At 41.7% G+C, this 21,362-nt stretch overlaps 1 protein-coding gene across 2 annotated transcripts in view; it reads left to right on the top strand.

The window, feature by feature from the left end:
- Window positions 1-21,362, top strand: part of RBPJ (recombination signal binding protein for immunoglobulin kappa J region) — a 142,344-nt gene that overhangs the window by 68,909 nt on the left and 52,073 nt on the right. The window contains exon 1 of one of the 2 annotated variants that reach the window (XM_066317146.1): window positions 14,147-14,288. The exons of the other annotated variant lie outside the window; for it this stretch is intronic. Within the exon in view, the coding sequence (XP_066173243.1) occupies window positions 14,269-14,288 (20 nt within the window). The 5' untranslated portion in view covers window positions 14,147-14,268. Of the gene's footprint in view, window positions 1-14,146; window positions 14,289-21,362 lie in introns of those variants that run through there. 2 annotated transcript variants of the gene reach the window in all.

The following is a 21,362-nucleotide window of genomic DNA, read 5'->3' as shown; positions in this document are numbered from 1 at the left end:
CAGCACTAAGTACTTCAATATGGTGATCTGTTTCTGTTACAATGAATTACTCATTAATGTAATCAGAGCCAGTCTATGAGACAAACATAAAAGAGAAAAATTTTGAAGAAGTAATAGATAGGTTTTGCCCAGTATTTTGAGAGGCATCTCTATGTGTTTATTTGTCATGCTGGTAGTTCCTCTACAGCCCTTGTTATCACCTCCTTCTATGAGATAAAAAACACAGCTGAGATTTTAGAGATGAAGCAAGATACCTTTGCTTTAAATTAACTTAGATGAAAAAAATTTTCTGAAATAGTAAATTTGAAAATATGGTACCAATTTTGATCTGCTATACAGGAACTGAAAAAATGAAATAAAAAAACCATCTCATTCTTACACAATGGGTGATTCCTGATCAGATAGACATGATGGTGGTCTCATTTTACAACTGCTACAGCATCTGTAGGTTCTTTCAAAATTATAACACCCAGGAACTCATTAATAAATATATCACAAAAAATCAGTTCTACACTGCCTACTATTCCTACAGAGAAAGACAAATTGATCCCTGATCTAAATACAGGGGATTGTGTAGAGACCATGGGTCAAATTAAGTTTTATTTGGAGAAACAGTTTTTTTTTTTTTTTAACCTAAACAGTAACTACTCTACAGGAGTAGTCACTCTACTCATGCCTGAAAATAACTGCCAAGCTAAGAGAGCAAATGGAAGCATTTTATTTTAAACCTGAATAATAAAAGAAGATTTTTAAAGAAGGCTTTATTAATTGCAAAACTCCTGTAACCAGGACAGAAGTCTTTCTTTGCTTAAAAAGATAAGTTCACTTAAGATGAGGACAGTGCAGTGCTCAAAGGCAGATGCACATAAATTAAGTTTACCCATTTTCAATTTGGGCAATACAAAATTTACCCCCTTCTTGGTTCCTGGCTGATATTACTTCTTGAAACTAAGAGCAACAGTTCTATTATGCTGTCCCAGGTTTTATGGTGCACTTCTTGGACCTTTCAGAAATTATGAAGAATCCCCAGAAAACCTGTAGATGCCAGTGCTCTCTCCCAAGTTCTATTCATTTTTGCATGTTACCTGTTCCAAGTTATTCCAAGTAAGAGCAGCTATCTGGAGTGAAAAAGTTGATGCTGAAGATGCTGTGTTCACCCAGCATATGTTTCAGGGGATTTTAATTTGAAGGAACTTGAGCTGGACCCGTGAACTAAAAACTCTGTGAGTCATGTGAGGACATTTGGAGAGCCCCTTCCAGTTCAGTTCCTTTGTAACTAACTTTGGTCATGGCACTCACAGATCTCCCTTCATCCTGAACAAGCAGCAAAAAGTGGAAACAGTTGGGAGATTAATGTACCACAGGTACCCTTGAGCTCTTGGAACCCCTCTTGGATGTCCTACCTTACAACCAGGCAGACAGAGGTAAAAGAAATAGAAGCTAGCCATGCTGCTTGGCTCTGAGCTGCTGGTGATACTCTGGTTTCCACTCTGCTACACTCTGAGAGCCAGTGCAATGAAGTACAAGGGAAACGAGAAAAATGAGCCAGCTGCCTTGCTTTATTTTGGGCAGCATTTGTTTTCTCTCCAGGTTGTTCTGAGCAACAGTAAGGCACCATTCTCTTGACTTGTAGGGCTCTTTAAATCTTTCTGCTTCTCTCAGAAACAGAGGATGAGGGTAGGAGCTGTCCCATTCACAGTACCATGTGGTCCCCTGTGTGGTATCTGGCATCTTCCAGTCACTCTGTACTTTACAACAGTATTTCTGAAAGCAGGGGACTAAATTAAGCATGTCTGTATCTCAGAGGCAATAAAAGCAAACATTAGTAAAATTTACCTCTTTTTCTCTAGTCTTCCTATCAGAACTATACTCTTTGATAAAGCAGTGCAGAGGTGTCAAATATGAGAAGGATGATTTATTTTTATTGCCCCTTTTGCAGTGATTAGCATATTTTTCTTTTGATTTTTGTCCTCCTGTCTTCAGTTGCTCCTTCATTCCCATTTAATTTTCCCCCCTTTCTTCCTTTCTCCCCCTTCCTTGTTTTGTCTCCCTCAGGTTCTTTCATTGTCACATTGTGCTCCTTCAAATGCCGCACACATTTTGTCAATGGAGCCTCTGTAGTGGCTGGAAACTGAGAAGACCCTGTACGGCTGCTTGCCAGGCAGCGGGGGACCAGGGATTTCTCAGTTTCCAGCTGCTTTTGAAGCAGCACTGATTGGTTTCTCTCGCTGCTGCAGAAAAGGCTGGCACACGGGAGCAACAAATTCAGCATGTCCTTCTGGCCTGTTTTCAATAGATCTGCAAGTGCCAGAACAGAGACGGGGAGCAATTTGATTCTCTATGCTCAGCCACCCCTCTCTCTATTTACCAAAGCAACAGTACTCTCTCCCTTTGCCTTTCTACCAATTTTTCCTCAACTTCTGTGATTTCCCTCGCTGCCACATCTCTTTCCAGTCCACTACTGCAGCTTAGCCAGAGTTTCTGTAGAATCTTAAAGACATATTCCTCTTGTGCTACTTTTGCAGCAGTGTTTGAGCTGAGCGAACACAGTTCTATTGCTCAGTGAAGTGTTACTCAGTCACTAACACAGTGCAATGGCTTAAAATGTGCAAGTAAAAACAGAGTAATAACAGCTGCATTTGTAAGCAACGTAAGGGACAAGACAAAAGTTTCCTACATTTATTAGGAAATTTATTTATTATTACAACCCTTTGAATATTCCTTTTGGAAGATTTCTGTAACAACAACAACAAAAAAAGCAAAACCAAAACCACCACAAACAAACAAACAAACAAAACAACAAAAAAACCCTCCACCAAACCAAAAACCACCACAAACAATGGGAACATATTTAAATATTAAAAGCTTTTTCTCCTTCATGAACGCTTTTTCTCCTTAATTTTTAAATATCTCCAACATGTTTAAGCAACCTCCTACATCATGCTTAGAAAACACTACTACAAAGACTTCTTCAGTCAGGCAAATTCAAAGGGCTAAAATACAATCTGTAAATGGGCAGAGTAAGCAGTGAGAAAGGATGCATACAAAAGTAACAAAAGTCCATGATAACCATATAGATGCCCTAGGCCAGCTGTAAATCACTGAAGCACTAGTTTCATAAAAACACATAATTGTATTTTATGAATTCATTATTTCCTAATAGTCATTTATCTACACATTAGAAACTGGCAGACATTACTGCAGACAGAATTCAGAGAACAGGTAGGAAGAAGACGGGTTCATAGATTTGAAAATTAATTCAAGGAAGATATGTTAAGAAACAGCATATAAGTGGTCTGGGGGTAAAAATCAGGCCAAGACTCCACCAGGCAGTAAATCCAAAGTTACAACAGTTAATCAAAAATGTCACTGTCTCTTGATGGAATGTATTTGATTGGAACAGCTGAAGGTAAAAGATTAATTTTGTTCAAAAAGGCCAAACCTTCCCTCTGTGCAATTTGAGTTTGATCAAACATCACTTTCTCTCCCATAGCTGTCATTGATGCAGCATAAAGAATAAAGCTGCCTTGAAGAGCCATGATGTGCATATATTCTGTATGCTGTGTGACTCAACATGCTGTGCCTTATCTGGGCTGAATTTATGTTGCCCAGAGATGTGGTAATGCACAGAACTACTTTTTATAAAAATGTATCTACAACCTTGGAGATAAAGGGTAATGTTAACAAAATAAAAGAATCAATATAAAAAAGTTAAACTGCTATTCTGGGCTAGATTTTTCCAGCAGCTCATCTCCCTAAACTGTGTCCAGAAGGATGACTGGGAAACACAGTCTATTCCCTACACTAATCTAAGAATAAATACTCCAGAATGGGTGCAAGCAGGAACACCGAAATGAGATGATTTCCACAATGTAGTACCTCTCTATGGTGGATGAGACATACAGGATAATCACTTCTACTGGAGTGCTAATGGAAATGATTTTCAGTCCCCACACATTTGGAGCAGATGTACATCAATTACCTACAGGTTGAAGGCTTTCTGTCCTTTCATTTTGTTACTAATATCCTCACAGAGCCACTCTTTCAGCTTCCCATCCCCTGCCTTTTCCTTCCCAAAATTAGAGATACAAAATTATTTACACTTTGCATACATTTTATTATGTAAATGCATCTAAGCTATACATCGACTACTCTTCTGCAACTTGTACTTCAAACACAGCTCAATAGGACCAAATGGTTAAAAAAAAGTATTTTTTTAAAGTTCTGACTCACTGCTGAAAGCCTGCCCAACTGCAGTACAAATCTGTGGAGTTCAGCTCTGTGTGGAATGGCTCAGGGGAAGTGTCCTTCAAGTACAAATATGTAACTGAGCTGGTGAGGCTCTCCAAGGAAACAAGCAAAGGCTGCTCTGCATGCCCTCGCAGGCTCCAGAACCAGCTCTGCGGCTCCGGCAGCTGGGGAGTCCTGGTGCCAGTGAGGCCAGGAAGGTGGAGTCTGGAAGACATGTGTGTGCAGCTACCTGGAGGTCTCCTCTTCCATATAATGTTTCAGGCAAATCATCCAAGAAGATTGTCAAACATTACATGGACTGAAGAGGTTTTATACAAAAATGATGAGTGATGCTTAGTAAAAAGCAACTGAGGATAGGGCCTAACAAGAGTGCGCTTACTTGTGCCAAAACCACTAATCATCAGATGAAATGTCAAAGATTATGTATGTGGTAGTGCTGTGACAGACACGGTAGCTATGTGAGGCAGGGACTACAGCAGTCCTTCATGTGTTTTCGCTCACACAGCATAGTTTCTAATTATTTGGCAATGAGCCTCACTTGAAAAATGTTCTGGGTGCAGCTCCACCTGCCCTTTTCATAGCTTTCCAGAACTGCTGCCTATTTCTCTCATCCTATGCTGGCACTGCTGCCTGTTTTAACAGTGCTGATGCTGAGACCAAACTGATAAACTCAGCTGAATGCAGATGCCTCTGCACTGAGCTTCATTACTCCCCTGCTTCCATTTTGATGCAGCACCAAAACACTGGATGTAGCTCTGCAGGAAGCTAGCCCAGATCTAAAAAAAAAGGGTTGTGCTTTTTACCTCTGTGCCTTAACATACTGTCAGCAAAGCTACCTAGAGCTCTAGGCCCCAAGGGTGTCATGCCTGTATGTATGTGTTCAGCCAAGGGTGCAGGACAGCGCTAAGTGAAAGGTCTGCAGCACCCAACAGTAACGCTTGATGTGTCACTCCAGTGGTGGTGAAGCAGCCGTTTTTCGCAGGAGAAATGAATTACTCACTAGGCTGTTGTTAGGCCAAAGAGATGCTAAAACTGCTCATTTGGTTTCAACATCACAGTGACACGATTGTACTCATCCGATTTCCAGGAACTGTTCAGTTTACGTCAGTCAGGGCCCTCCACGTCTTGCTCCAGCACATGGCATAAGCCCCAGAAAGAGATCTGTATGGACAAGCTGGGGTAAGTGGCAGAGATATCTTGCTGCTGTTACAGAATAACATATCCAAGTTTTCAATATTTATCATCACAGCTTTTTCCATTTAACTATTTTCTACAGAAGACTTTGACAATAGGAAAAGGGGAAACACAGAGACCCAGGCAACCTTTCAGCAATGTTGCGTCAATTACAAATACAACGATCACTAGGTCTGGGCTTATTGGTGACAGTTTTTCTTCCCTCCAATTTGTGTTACGGCCTGAAATCACAAAGCTGTGATCCCCGAGAACCTCCTTTGTAATGCATATCAACTTTTGTTGTGCCCCTTTGTTCCCAATGTGATGGAGCATTGTGGTGCCTGTGTCCAGGGAGCAGGTTCGCATTATTGTTCTTGTAAATATGTACTGCTGGGCACAGCTCGGTGGAAGGCATTGAGTTTGTGCATGACTGACGCCGACCCGGACAACTGCTCTGACCCCCAGCAGATGGTGGTGCAGGGACTGCAATGATCTGGAAGTAATAGCATGTGCCATTTCTTTTTGTTTGGAACAGACAGCCAGACCCTGCGTTTCCCTCCCCTGTGCAGCAACAGCTGTATATACAGTAGGGACCAGCGCACCCCTAACTGTCACTTCAGTCCTTCTCCTCTGCCAGTAATCAGAAAACCTTGGGCTCTGAGACTCCATGGAGATTAAACACTGTGTGAACACCACATGGCTCTTTCCAATGTTAATAAAATTGTGAGCATTGGGGCATAGATCATTTGCTTTCCTAGAGAAAAGTGAGTAATAGTTAAGTATACCTACCACCCCTGATATTAGACTTTGCAGTGATGGACTTGCTGGTTTTTAACCTCTGCACAGATAAAGACAAGGGTACAGGACTCAGTATTAACTAAGAATTTTAACTGTTAGACTACAAATAGCCTTTCAAATAAACCTTGTCATTTGTATTTATCAGAGACCAAAATAAATGTTTGTTTTGAAAGGAAGGTATAAAATGGGTGAAAACCCACAAGTGATGTTTTCTCCAAGGCCATGGGACATTTACTGCTTCAAAATGATAGTAGAGCAGTTTGCATTTGATTCTGTGACAGGACAGATTTTTTTTTTTAAAGCTCACTGTATATGAGGCAGCTCATCAAAGGTCAGAAATGACAAATTAGAGCATGATGCAGTTAATAATCACCCACTTTTATGTCTGGCTTGTGTTACCACTCTCCATAAAATTGTCCTGATGGTCCAGAAGGGAAGTTCCTTGGGATGGATGGAGCAACTGCTCCATGCTCCTCCCCTCTCAAGCCCTAGCTGATTTGGCTGTCAAAGAAAGGGGTTGAAAACCAGGTGCACTCTAAACATTGTATTTCTGGCTGCTATAATGCTTCTAGGAGGCTTTCAGCTGGCAGGTCAAAAAACAACAGATTTGCAGCACTTGAAATGAGGAACAATGGCAGGGTAGGAGTAATAGCAAGAAATCCTTTAGACTTTTTCCCCACTTTATACGGGCATAGAACATCTCTTGGGGATTTTATACACAAGACCCCCAAGCTATAAGCCCATGTTCTAAGACCATTCCTCTGCAAGAGGAAATGTTTAATTCAGTGCAATCTCCCTATTTCTGTGCAGAAAGAAGAAGCCTCTTCTGGGTTTGCCTCTCTCAATCTCCCCACATTAATGAAATATTCCTGGGGGGATCCAGAGTCTCTCAGGGCACACTATCACAACACTGCTATCAGGTTATACTCAGCCTCTGTTGCTGGGCTGGTGGTTGAGATGTCTCATAATCTTTAATTTAGACATTTCATCATAGACTTGAGAAATGACCTTGTAAACTTTGCTGAGACCAGCTTAATTCCTTATAACCCCCCATCTTTTGAAGAAAAACCAATGTTAGGAAATCCCTGCTCACCTCCAGTGTAAAACCACCTTGGGTTCATCACGCATCAGAGTTGGGTCAATTTCTCCTTATCTGACATGTAATGAAAATGACTGTTCAGTTTGAATTCCTTCCAGACTTTCCTCATCTTGATTCTAGCAGCACTACCTCAAACAAACATTTAAACAGAAGTAGGTTTACTTTCTTGACTAATCCCATTAGCTTTAACGAGTCTAATCACACCAGTAAAATTATGCATGTACTTAGCTCTTGGCAAGATCAGTGCCAGTAATGAGGAGAAAAAAAAACTGATAATGAAACCATGAGTAATAAAAATGTCTGGATAGCTGCATTTCTAGAAAAAGATATGGCTGCCTAGAACATTAAATATGAAACACCGCTTGTTAAAAATTATAGAAGAAAGAGTGAATCCTCAACCAAGAATGACGGTAAAAAAATCATAAAAAAATTTTTTAAGTAATTATCATCCATGACATGTCTTCAGTTACCTCCATAACAGCTATAAGCTCATTACCTTAGTTACGACTTATCTGTTCATCCATTCATTTATATGACACTCATCAATATGATATCCAAGCACTAATGAACTTTAGCATTAAAAGGTCATGTGTTATTCCCTAAGAGGCAAAGATTCAAAAGGTGTCAGCCACTCTGGAACTGAACAGTATTCTCAGGCAACTTGAATGAAATATATTTTCAGTAACTCTGGCCAGAAATAGTCCATCTATTTTCAGGAGAAGGAATATGGAAAAATGGTCTGTGGAACAGCAAAATGATAGTAGTATGAAAGATAAAGTCCACAACAACTAGAATTTTGTAACCCAAATAGATATCAACATGGCAGTATTACAAGTTAACTAATTTTTAGGATTGCATGTTCTTTGTTGATGCCTTTTGACTATTTGGTGTTTCAGGACTGTATAACTTCCTCAATGATTTAAATAAACAGCACCAAACCAAGCATTATCTTTATAGCCCATGGCCACAGATACTCTGTAAGCTCCTAAACACACAAAATTAGTTTAACTTCTCTATATAGGACCAGAATGAGGCTTACCTGTCACTAAATTCTCCAAAGAGCATTTATATGGTATCCAGCTTTGCACTTGTCAATCAATTAATTTTGTAACTCCTCTCTCTAGCCATAGACAGAATTCCTGTGTGCACATATTTGTATGCAAAATTACAGCTTAAGGATTTCTGTCCATATTTCCTCCTATTTGATATAGTGTATGGTCATTACTGGGACAAAGACTTTTCTAATCCATTGTAAAATGGGATGGTTTACAATGGCAAATGGGTTTCTAGTGATAGTTTTATCAAGAGGTCATGTGCAGACTGGGGTTTTCTTTTATAGTAGGCTGACAAATTCTTTCTTTGTACCTTGTTATAGTTAGTCTGAAATTTCCTTATGCATTGTTCTGTTACATATTCCCTGTAAGTAAGAGAAACGTGTATAATTAAGAGTGTGTATTTCTCTTGTTTTGTAGAATCAAATAAGTTTTCATTCGGTTTTTCAAAAAACACACTTTACTTACAGGTAGAGGTGAAGTCTGTCAGCATATATTTTCTCAAAGAGCCTAATGAATGAAAGACCAGACAAGCAGAAAAAATCAGCTCTAGTTCAGTCACTAAACTATAGGCTTGGGTGTGAGTGAATTAATACACATCAGGAAAACAATAGAACTGCAACAGCACCTATGTTGCAGTCCATCTCACTGCAGCCCTGAGTCAGGTCTAGTCAGGTGAGTGTGTCAAAAATAGAAGGGTAGGAACAATGGAGCTGCCTGAAAAATAAATAACTTTAATAGAGAAAAAAAACAAACAGCAGAAACTGCAGGATCTGAGCAGCAACATCCAAAGACCCAGAGGTGGCATGAACTTAACAATATATAGGGGTATCTGAGGGCAGGGGTCCAATCCTGAATGCAGAACAGGAATATGACCTTATATGTGACAGGTCCTGGACCAGCTGAGGACCAGAACCAGAAACATGGCCTATTATGGAATCATTCCATTATCATACTAACTTCCATCCTTTCAGTATCCCACCTTCCATGGTCTCAGGTGGAAGCCTCCTGCAAAAGTTCTTACTGTTCTCCTGCAGAAACATATTTGTATTCACACCAATTCAGAACTGTAGCATTGCAAAATCAATTTGTATTTGTATATGAATAAAATCAATAAAACATGTGGAGTCATAATCTTTAAATGTTCCCTTTGCTTAATTATTTGTGATAATTCACCATCTAATCACTAGTTCAGTCTCCCTCATTTTTTTGATTTCGATAGGATGCAAATAACTTCCTTAGCTGTCTTCAGCTCAGAATGAGTCCTACAGAGATCAGACAGACTGAAAAGAATTTGTATCTTCTCCTGTACATTTTGGAAACATGGAGAATTTTACAGTTTGTCCTGCTGTACTCCTTGTAATGAATGACTTTGTAGTCCTGCATCCTGTGGTCTGATCTTAGAACTGGTTTGGTGCATGCACACATTAGCCATGGTAGAAGGTCAGGGCAGCACAGCAGCCACGCTGCTGGCAGCACCAAGGCGGGACCTAGGAACCCCTGCTCTGCTGCTGCCTGTGAACGGCGGGATGCAGGGGGCTGGCACTATGGCACCACCTCTGCCAGCCCCCAGGGCACTTTAGCCTCCAGAGGTTTCACTGAAGTCGGGTGGTACCTGCAGAGGCACCCTGAGGATGAGAGGGCTGATGGCACCAGCCATCACTGCAGAGGGCTGTACATGGAGAGCAGGGCTAAGGGAATAATCTGGTGCCACACAACTGGTGGACAAGGCACCATGTGCATGAGGGGAGGAATGCTGTGTAAGAGAGGTTCAGAGATGGGCTCTTTGAAGAGATCTGTAAAACTAAGGAGGGATACAGGATAGTTTACCTGCAAACTGACAAAAATTTCACCCAATTGAAAATAAGTGAAAATTCTGGGGTAAGGTGAGGAGCAAAATTTAATACAATGCAAAGTGTCTTAACAGGCTGTTCTAGACAAATATTTAAAAATAAGGTTATAGAAGTCAATCATCAAGCTGTTCACACTATTGACCTACATAACCACATGATGTTATTACTCTTAACCTCATCTTCCCTCCCCCTCTTCCTTCCTAATGTTTCCTTTACTCCTTGCTTCTTGTCTTTACCTAAAAGAGCACTCTGAGAAGGGAAAGTACTTGCTTTCAAGGCAACACTACAGCAAGGCCCAAGTTTGACTGTAGCCTCCGGGGACTCTCACACCAAGGTACACTTATACCTGAGCCTGCATTAAGACACAGATTTAGATTTTTTCTTTGCTCTACTATCCTCTTTGAGACTATGACATATGAGCAAAAACTATTTAACAATGCTCCTGCTGCAGACTGCTAACTAGCCTAGTCTTTCCTTGTCATCCACCAGTGTTGCAAGTTCTCTGAGCTGTGTTGAACATCAGCATCCATTTCAAAGGGCAGACACTCCTGACATTGAGCTGGCTGGCTAACAGCTTAAGCAATAACTTTTGTTGGCACATGCACCACAGTTCAGATCTAAGAGATGTTCTGTGGGCAAGTGCCTTTTTATTTGCTTTCCTAGACACGCGGTTGAACCACACTGTACATCCTGTGCTTATGAAATTCCAGCAGGGTTGTATCACAGTATCTACCACTAGAATGTGTGATTTACACCACCTACAAACTGCAGCATCTCAAGATAGACTTGCTCCTTATGATGAGGATCCAGATAACCGCGGTTCTCACTACCTACAATGCTTTTTAAGGTCATTGGGTTTTAAAATAGCTTGGATTTTACAGGACACACTGTGAGATTTTTTTGTAAGACAGGCTGATCTGAGATGGAGTTTCTGGTCCCCTTGCCCATGTCTGACATGCTTGTGCTAAGCACATAAGAAACTTGGGATTGCTTCTATACAGAAATCTGTATAGATTGTGCAGATCTGTGCAGATCTTTCGCTTTCTCATCTTTCTCCAAACCAGCAAGGTGGGAAGAAGTTGCCAAATGAGGAACATATTAATTAGCTAGTGCTGTGCCCAAAGGAATGAGCTTAGGGGAAACCCAGAGCCAAGGCTGAGCAGGAGAAAGCTTGGTCTGGACTGGTCAAACAAGCTGTTGAAATCTTTGGGCTGGTTATCAAAGCTTGCATCCCATGCTCCCTGCTCCTGCCTGCCCTTCTCTAAAGGTAGGCTGCTTGAGCACTGCTGGCCAGCAGCTCCTGCAGTACCATTGGTGGGACAACATTCCAGGCCAAAAAACCTCCGTCCTGCTCACACAGAGGGCCTGATCCCTAACGATTCCATGGGCTCATCCTCGGCTCGTCTTTCCTCCTCTTTCCACACAAAGCAAGACTGAGAGGACAGAGGAACTGTATGGATTCCCAAGATGAAGCCTGCTGACATCCACTAAGCATTGGCCAAGTGGCTCTGTCCACATACCCTCGTGTTGGTGAATCTAAGTTTGAGGTGGTTTGGTCCTGTCCCCCAGCTGAAAAGTGAGAGTAAACTGGATTTCCTGCTTTAACAGACTTATATTTTCAAAGGTGACTAACGATTCTGAGCACCCAGCTGGACTCAACTGGCAGAGCATCTGCTTGGGACACAGGTGAGGCCCAACACTTGTGGAAATCACATCCTCCAAAGATGCCTCCAAGCTGTGCTTCTGCAAATTGTCTCTAAAGTGACAGGCCTGATTCAAAACCCTCTTGCCAACCTCAGCTGATCATAAATAGAAAAGTCAAACTACTGATTTGCATAGCAAACACAAAAATTTAAATGGTGCAAACCTGGTATTTAAATTTTTCTACCTCAGGTCTGGAAGTGCTTACATTCACTATAGGCCAGAAAGAGAGGTCTAGTTCCCTGAGGTAGTGGATACTTTCAGTTTCCAAGAAAGTCAGTAGGAATTCTTCACACTCTATGTGAAATAAAACTTAAGGCAGAAACAAGAAAATTCAGTGCATAAACAGTATTAAAAAACCGTTAGTGGCTTATTATCTTTTCTTCCACCAGCTACTCATACGAAGTTCAAGCTATTGTTTTTGATTTGAATAGTATTCCTGGCCTTTTGAACTGCAGTTCATTTATAATTTTAAAAATTAAATCAGTGATTATTTGTTTTATAATGTACTGCTGTCAGGGATGAAAAGGACTACAATGGTTTCTATGATTACAAATTTTTTTAAATAATATACCTGCTCCAGTAGCCAATTAATCTGGTTATTAATCAAAGTGCCTTCATTGTAAACTATTAAAGGAGGCTAGACACTGCAGATTGTGTGCTGTATTTTTAGATTTTCCAGTTTGATTCAAAACACACTAAAAGAGGGGCCCCATAAAATAACCATCTAGAGACAGTCCATGGCAAACGTCCAGAAACTATTCTTAATGGAATGGAGTTAGCATGAGCTGAGATCATTATTCAGCCTTAGGAGAGAAAAAAAAAAAAAAAAAAAAGATGTTTTTAGGAAGAGATTTCCAAAGGGATTATGAGTTGCTCTTTGCAAACAATACAGAGGATTTCCAGTATGCATTGTGCTTTTGCCGAGAACTGTGCGTACAAGGGATCCAATCAAAGTCCTCTTGTATCTAATGAGGAGGGGGAAATCATGATGAGGGAAAGGCCCTTAATGACAGAAGACAATAGCTGTTTGTACAGTGAGATATACAGAAAACTTTGTCACCAAGGAATCTCTTAAAACATGATTTTCCTTATCTGAGACATTATTAATTGAATTAGCATTAGCAGTGAAGTGTGTACGTGGGCGAGAAATCCAAAATCTTATCCATGGGATTACTGAAATGTTATCTTTTTTCGTAATGTGGAAAACAGCAGAGGTAGAGCTGAAGTAATAAAAAAGATGTAGGCTTCGGAATCTCAGCAATCTTTAAATCAATGTAGCATTTGTCCCCAAGTTACACTGACACTTTATGTGTTATACTAAACACATAAAGGAAGCTGAACAGACAGAAGTCTAGATGTAAAAGGATTAGCTTTCAAATTTGGTCTCCTAATGGACAATCAGACCCACATCTTGAAGGGGTAATGTTGTGAAACGAATCCAAAATTGGGGTCTTCTTTTTCTGCCGTACCCAGACTCCGAGCACACCCCGGCAGCTCCGTGCTGCAGATACCTCTTGTCGCCGTGCCCACGCTCAGCCGTCTGTCGCCACAGGGTTCGCTCAGCTGGCTGGGGCTCTGCCAGACTCCACTGTTTCTGTTTGCTAAACAAACACATCTTACGCACTTCAGCTGCAGATGAAAACAAAATTATGAAACCGAGCTTTTAATGTAAAACCGATTTCTAAAAAAAACGATAACAATTCCATGTCAGGAACCTAAGAGGTCTTCCTAAGGGCTGCTGCCTCCAAATCCCAGCCTCCTGCTCTTTGTATTCACGGTTTGACGAAGAGCTCTTCCCGCGCCGTCCCAGCTCCCAGCCCCGCGCCCACGGCCCCCTCAGGCCCGGCCCCGTCTCCGGGCCGCGCACGTGCCGGGCCCGCGGGCGGCACGAGGCGCGCGGCCCCACGCGCTCTTCCCGCGGACGGGGGGAGGCGGCGACAGCGGCCGTGGGCCGATCCCCGCGCGCCGGCGGCCGCCCCGCCCCGCCCCGCCGCGCGCCAAATGCTTCCTCCCCGCCCGCCCCTCCTCGCGCCGGCGGGGGCGAGACGCGCGAGTGGGCAGAGGGAATCCCTCGGTTTCCCCGAAGCGCGCTCCCTTCTCGCGAGACTTGCGCCGCTCTCCGCATGCCGGCTGGCGCCAGGCTCTCGCGAGAGCGGCGCGGTTCCCACGCCCGGGCTGTTGTGTCTGAGGGGAGAAGCCCGGGCGCTGAGTGGGCGGTGCGCACCGCCCCCCCCCTCCCGCCCCGCGCGTGTCTCGCGGACCCGCGCACGCGCGCTCTGGGCCGTGGGGAGGGGGGCGCTCTCGCGAGAGTAGGAGTTTTGGCGAGAGTTTGTGGAAGATGGCGCCTGTTGTGACAGGGTGAGTGCGGGGCGTTCGCGGCGCCCGTCGGAGCCGCCGCCGCCCGGGGCTGCCTGGGCGAGGCCGCGCCGCGCCCGCCCGCCCGCTTCTCAGCCGCCGCTCGGGGGCACGAGGGGCTGCCCTCCGGACGGCCCGCGGGCGGGCCCCACGGCGCAAACCTCGCGGGGCTGGGGTCCCGCCGGGTGGGCGCACGGAGGAGGCGCCCCGGGTGCCGGCCCGGCAGCGGCCGCGCTCTCCGGCCGCCCCGCGGCGCGGGGGTCTCGGCGGGTCTGGGCGCTCACTTTGCTTTTCTTCTCTCCGGCACGGACACGCCGGTCGGGACTCCGTGCAGGGTCAGTGCTCATCCCGGCTGCTTCGGAGCGGGTCCCGCTCTGAGGGCTCCCAGGGGAGCGGCGGAGCCCAGCTGGGAGGAGACCTGGGGCTGGCACGGGCTGTTCTCCCTTCTCCGTTGCCCCGGCTCGTCCCGCCACAGGCGGGGGTCCTCCAGGCTCCCCCGGCCACGGACCGGGAGCGCTCGGACAAAGGCTTTTGCTGCTGTGTTTGGAAGTTGAGCGCGGTGCCCCGGTGCCCCAGCGCCTGTCGCACGGCGGGGCTGGCCGGGGCCCGGCCCGGCGCTGTCACTTGGCGGCGGAGCGCTCCTGGTCTCGCCGAGCGCGGGCGGGCTCTCCGTCCCTGCTAGCAGGACACCCGTGCCGTCAGGCTGGGCGACCGAGGTTCCCTTTCTCTCCTCTATGCACACCATTCCCAGGGCTTTGTTGAGTTTTAGTTGCCTGCCTTCAGATGCTGCGGTGCAGGAAAGGGTAGCAGCCTCCCTACGCCACTAAGCCACGCTGGATCATAATGAATGGTAGTCTTCATCCCTTTCAACCACACTGGGTAATACTTAATCATGGCTAGCCAGCTGGAGCATGTGTCACTGTAATAAGTGACACCCTCTTAGCCACCTACAGCTGATGAATAATAACAGATCCACTGCTGGTATACAGTACGCAATCACACCTGCAGTGTTACATTGCACGTTGCCATCCTCGCCACATCTTGATTGCTGCTGCTTGTTTGAAGTGCCATATCCTTAATTTTGGACTACACTGAGCATGTGACCTCCCTCTATGTGTTGAGGGAAGAAACAGTCGGGTGAAGAACAGGCTGTTTCTATACTCCACCTGTTTGTTCCAAATGAAATTTTATCTCATTAAAGTACTACTAGATCTTTCTAAAATGTGGACCTTATTTTAAGATTTCACAGTGTGTCTGTGACCTTCTGTCTTCCCTGTGGGATTACATTGTCTACAGCACTGGCTCTGTGGTTAGAGAGCAACAGCCTGCTTGGGGGTGGGGTGGAGTTGGTGGTTGATGCTTTTGTTCTCGTGGAGAAGGTAGCATTATGGTATTTTGTTGTTTTGTTTGGCTGCAGTAGTGTTTCCAATTCCCACTCTTGTTTGTCAAAAAATAAATCGAAGCTTTTGCTTGGTTTCTTGCCTGATGAAGGCATCTTGTGGCTGATATAGAACTTCCCAATTAAATGTTCTTTAGGGAACCTAATCTTGTTTGTTATGATTCCTGGAGTGTACTGTTTTAGAGGTTGGACTTGAAAGAAGGGAATAAATGCTTTTAGAGTTTGCTATAACTATTAGCCTGTGCTCTAGTTAGCAATTAAGTTTTTCCACATTTCTTTTAGTTTACTCATCCGAATATTTGGGTTCCATTTCCTTTTGTTTATTGATTATTACAGGAGTGTTAGAAGTGTTGTCATGTTTGTGACATTAGTTTTATCCTTTTCAGATGTCTGCTAAAATGGTGACAAAACAACTGTCGATTATTTTAAAAACAGTGATCAGAGCAGTAGAAAAAATTCCATTTTAAGGAGAGTGAAAAAATTGTAGTTCAAGATTTTAATGCTACATTTATTGTTTAAACCTTTAAGGCAAATAATTAGCTGGAAAAATAGTTTTGTTTTCTTATTGTTAAATACTTCCAGTGTAGGTAAAATGAAATATGCTAACTTTCATTAATGTTGTAGTTATATTGCATGAAGGACCCTGATTTTTGATTTTTTTTTTTTTTTTTATTAAATGACCTGTTTTTGGAGTGTGGCTCTGATGCCGAGTTGTCTGTGTGTATTAGGATTAAAAATTTGATGATTCTCCAGTAGCTGATTCTTTTTTTTTTTTTTTCAAAATAGTATAAGGAGTTTTCTTTCTGGGCCGTTCTGTAAAAACTAACTTGGACAGAGGGGAAAAGTGGTTGAAATTAAAAATCAATAACCGAAGACTGTGATATGTAAATCCTGCATTGAGTTTGAATGAGCATCACATGGGCACTCCAACTTTGAGGTAAAGCTTATGGCTCTTTTGCACTCAGTGCTACCTGAATGAAAAAACTTCTATTTTTCCCCTGTGAAAACTGTATGCCTAAGCTTCAATTATAGTACATAGGTTTATGCAGTGATGGAATGGAATAGAAGGAATTTACTGCAGAAGTTTTGGGGGGCAGTCAGAGTACGTTGTGGCTTTGTTGTTAGCAGCATGTGGCACACTTGTGCTGCTGCCTCACAAGGAGTGTTTTGGTTAAACTTGCTCATATGTAGAGTGTGACCAGCTAAACTGCACAGTGTCAGATACAGTGAGAAAGTAAACAGAAACATGAGACAAGTAACTTTAAAGGAATTACTACTCACAACTATTATTTAAAAGAAGTGGATAATTTATGGCTGGGATTATAGGATAGTATTTTTGGAGTTTTGTGGAGTATTTTTGGTTTTGATTGTGAACAGTTTAGGGAAATATCATTCTAAGATGACAAAATTAATGAAATTGCTTCTTTGATTATATTTTGAGTGAAAACCACTTGTTTTTAAATAATTGCTTATCCTGCAAAAATACCTATAGGCATCTATTAGCTTGAAAATTCTTCTGCTGGGTCTAATAAAGCCATATGACAGAGAAAATCTCTAGTGCCGTGAACTTCATTTTGTAATTTTGTAATTTTACAATGACATAAAGTGTGGAATGGTGTCTTCTTTGTAGCCTGGGATAACCTGATCTATATGTAAGTAGTAAAGTTTATAGGTAAATAGTAAAGCCAACTAGATTTATAGGTAAATAGTAAAGCTTCTAGTAAATGCTAATAACAGATTGAAATGATCAATAGTGGACATTGTCTTGAGTACTTGATTGCCAGTTAAAACTTCTGTAATAGCGGCATACAACACAGCATTTGGATTCTTTTTGAAAGAGGTTGAGAAGCCTTGAAAAAGACAAAAATACTTCGAGTAGGCTTACTGCTGGTGTGATGCTGGTTTTCCATAGGCACTGTACGGTAGAAAATTGTTTTAGTCACATTTCTAAGTATCAGGCTATTCAAGTTGCATGTCTGAATTAGACATCCAGGAGTTCAGTGGTTATGAGGGGTCTCCTGACTCAGAATGCTTAATGATTTAAGGGTAAAGGAAGACTCAGGAGATCTGTGGTGGCCTAGGAGAATGTTTGGCATCAGTGACCTGAATTTTAGTGTAGTATTGTCGATGTGACAGCTATCTGGTAATTTTGTTTCTTTATTTTTAATGAGATCTAGGGAAAAAACATGTAGGAGGTTTCTGAAAGAGGGTGCTGCTTCGGGGAGCTCTCCTAACCACAAGGACAAGGGAAAAGAAGTTCAGAAGTGAAAATGTAACAGTTTATCAGAACTTTAACCTCATCTGCATCCTGATTAGTAATTTTAGAATGAGGACCTTGACCAGCGAGGGTCTTGAAGGGGAGAGTGAAGTGGATGCTGCTCAAGAAGTGAGATGGGGAAGGGCTTGTGTGATCTGGCCATAGGCTAAAAAAATCTATCAAGAGAGGAATGTTCCTAAGGATCAAATCTGGATCTTGAAGGATGAAGAAGATTGCTTCACTGTTTTAGGTGTGAACTTCTGTGGTCACGTGATCAGATTTCAGCTGCTAGAGGGATCTCTTAGTGATGTGATGGGCGTTGCTAGGATCTCAACAGCAGGTTATTGCTAGGATCTGAGCCCTAGATCTGAGGGCTAATGCTTAAGTTAAGTTCAGGACTTGCAGTAGTGGAAAGGAGACTGAAGCAGTGGTGGAATGAATAAGACCTGTGTGTTGTCTGTGCTGAGACTGAGCTGATAGTGAGGCACCAGTGTGGGGGGAAGAGAGACTCAAGCTGGGATGTTGACTTGGACAAGCCCAGGAGAGAGGGAATAGAAAGACTATTTCTGGTGGATGTCAGGGATTTCATAGTTGAATTTGAATCCTGGCCCTGGATAGAATGAAGACAAATGGAAAGGGATGCAAGACAAAAGCCTATGAAGCAATTAATAAAATAATACAGGTGAATGGGGAGGCTCCTTCAGGAGGGCACACTGAAAGAAGAGAGTGATAAGGGATGAGTCATGAGAGCAACAACACCAAGGGAAAGAGGGAGAGTTATTTCTGGAAAAGGAGCATTGCTGGTAGTCCTGGGTGATTGACAGGTCTAGGAAGGTAACAGTTACATACTGATTCTGAGCCTCATCATAGAGTTAGGCTGCAGGAGATGTTAGAATGATTTCAGTGAGGCTTAGTAAGTGGAAACAGGATGATGAAGACTATAGGACTAGAATTCATGGATAGGTTCTTCAGGCTACAGTTTTTACTGTCACTGAAGGTTTAAACGGTGCTTATTAAGATTTGAGTAATAGCATAGCTACAGCTATTGTATTGTGTATATGCACCTGATGAATGTTAAAGATTGGGAAAAACTCATTTACAATCAAATGAGTAGATGGTTTTGTGTGACTAATGTTTAAATCGTTATCGAGGAGCATGTGCTGTCTTAAGTCAGACTATTGGGAAATCCTTGTGACCACTGTATTCTTGAAGGAGTCTTCTGAAATGCTGGCAAATACTCTTGTAACCTATTGTACTTTCAGTAGAAGCAATTTTATGGAGTTAAGGTCTTAATTTGGATTTTATTTACTTTTGCTGTTTATTCATTGTATTAGGTAGCTCTTTGTTGTTTGACTTATTCTGGTTGATACAGAGCACAAAGAAAGTTTGCAAATAATCTTGCTATAGCTTGATTTCTCCAGAAATAATCTATAATTATTGTATTTGGTGCAGTATGCAAAGGCTTGTTACAGCCAATTAAAAGGCAATATCCTTTGCTGAAATCTCTTTGCAAAAATAGTTCTCTTTTAAGTATTGCTCAGTACTATGAATTGCACAATGATCATGGGTTTGTGAATGAGAGTGATTTTCTTTCCTCTAACTTCCTAGTTTCTATTTTGCAGTAATAATTAATTTTAAGACTATTTTTCATTATTTTGAACTCCAATTTCTATGTGTAAAAATAGGGTGAACAGTAGAGCAAGTAGCCTGTAGGTGCGTATAAGGTCTTTCTAAAAGACTTGTGGTGCTTTCACAAGCAAAGATTTTGAAGAAAGGTTTTATAGTTACTAATTCATTGTTGGTAACCTTACAGTTAAGGTGCAATGCATACCTGTTCTGTGCTGTTTGGTTTTAGATACACTTGAAAAGATAGGTTGTCATTTGAATTTGTAAAATACATATTTAATACAAACAAGTATTCTGTCTTATTCGTTAAATTTGTTAGAATCTCTCTTGGGGTGAAGAATGTAGTTTATGCACAGTATTAGTTTGACATTTGGAGAGTAAATCATGTCAGCAGAATTCTGAAGTTTCAGGACAGAATTTCCTGTGTTCCTAATACTTGCATCCCTAAATTCTTTGGATATTAATTGCAAGCACATTATTAAGTGAACTATATGGCACTAATGTGCTGAAAAACTGCCTCCCAAAAACATTTCACAGGGAACTTGCATTTTAAGTGTTTTTATGGGTTTTTAATATTTCTTATTTCAGTGTTTCTAAAAACTGAGCAATTGTGTATGCTGGCTTTTATAGAATTACTTATTTTCTTCTTTGGTGTTTAGGTGGAAAAGAGAAAAAGGTAAATGTCACTAGCTGTCTTGTCAGATGAAATTTTAATTCGTTTGATGAAAGTGGATATGCCTTTTAAGTCTAGTATTTCAAGGCATTTTTATAATTACAAATTATAGTTGTGATCTCAATGAACTTCCATTATTTTTATGTGGAAATGTTTATAGTGTTATAATGTTATACACGTCACCCTTACCTTGAACAAAATTGCATTAATTAATAATTAAGATGATAATGAGGAAAGGAAATAATACAGAATTATGATTATCTTTTTTAATGTAAAAATTCAGAAAAGGAAACAGCCAATACACTTATTGAAGAGGAAATTATTAATAGAAGCAGTTTCCATATCCCTATATTCGTACTGAATCTTGGAAGAGTAAGGGCTAAACTTAGAGTTTCTCATTTCCTGGGGTTCTGCTTATGTGATGTTCTTTACTCATAATTTGTGTATGTATATTTTATGTTTATTTTGTGGTTGCTCTCTTTTACAAAAAAAAGTTAAGTAACCTTTCCAACCTGAAGAAACTCTTTGGTCACCTTTGCTATGTCACATCACAGCTGTTTTTCAGAACCTATTTATGCTGTTTAAAATAATTTAATTTCCTGAAAAATACTTCATGCTCTTCAACTGCACTTTAGTTATCCAGATGGTGACATATGGCCATGTATCTTCTTGCTTTTATGCTTGTGAATGCATAAACTCTATGTTTGTGGTGGTAAATTTTTTACCAAGAAAGAAAAGAACATAAGAGTTTCAGTATGTACAGTGTGGGAAGTCTCTTGATTAAGCTTGCAGATTTGGATCCTTACCATAGACAGAGACTACTATTACATGTGTAATATATTCTAATATATGTATTAAAATTATATGTAAAATATAAAATAAAGACTGATGAAGATGATAAACTTTCTTTTTAGTATTTTTGTTTTTTAAAAGCTTGACTGATCTGTAAAATTTTACTGCAAGATATAATTGTTATCATGTTTTACTATTTGAATATTCAGATTGTTTAATAAATGGCATTCTGCTGGGACATGATTTGTTCTCTCTGAAGCAGCCTGAACACTTCAGTCAACAGCACATGTCTTCAGGAAGCTTGCGAGGCTCTTATTTGCACATCTTTTT

Source organism: Sylvia atricapilla, chromosome 4 (genome assembly GCF_009819655.1).
Source record: "Sylvia atricapilla isolate bSylAtr1 chromosome 4, bSylAtr1.pri, whole genome shotgun sequence".
Taxonomy (NCBI): domain Eukaryota; kingdom Metazoa; phylum Chordata; class Aves; order Passeriformes; family Sylviidae; genus Sylvia; species Sylvia atricapilla.
The sequence above is the reverse complement of the archived record's forward strand: the minus strand, read 5'-3'. Positions and strand labels throughout refer to the sequence as shown.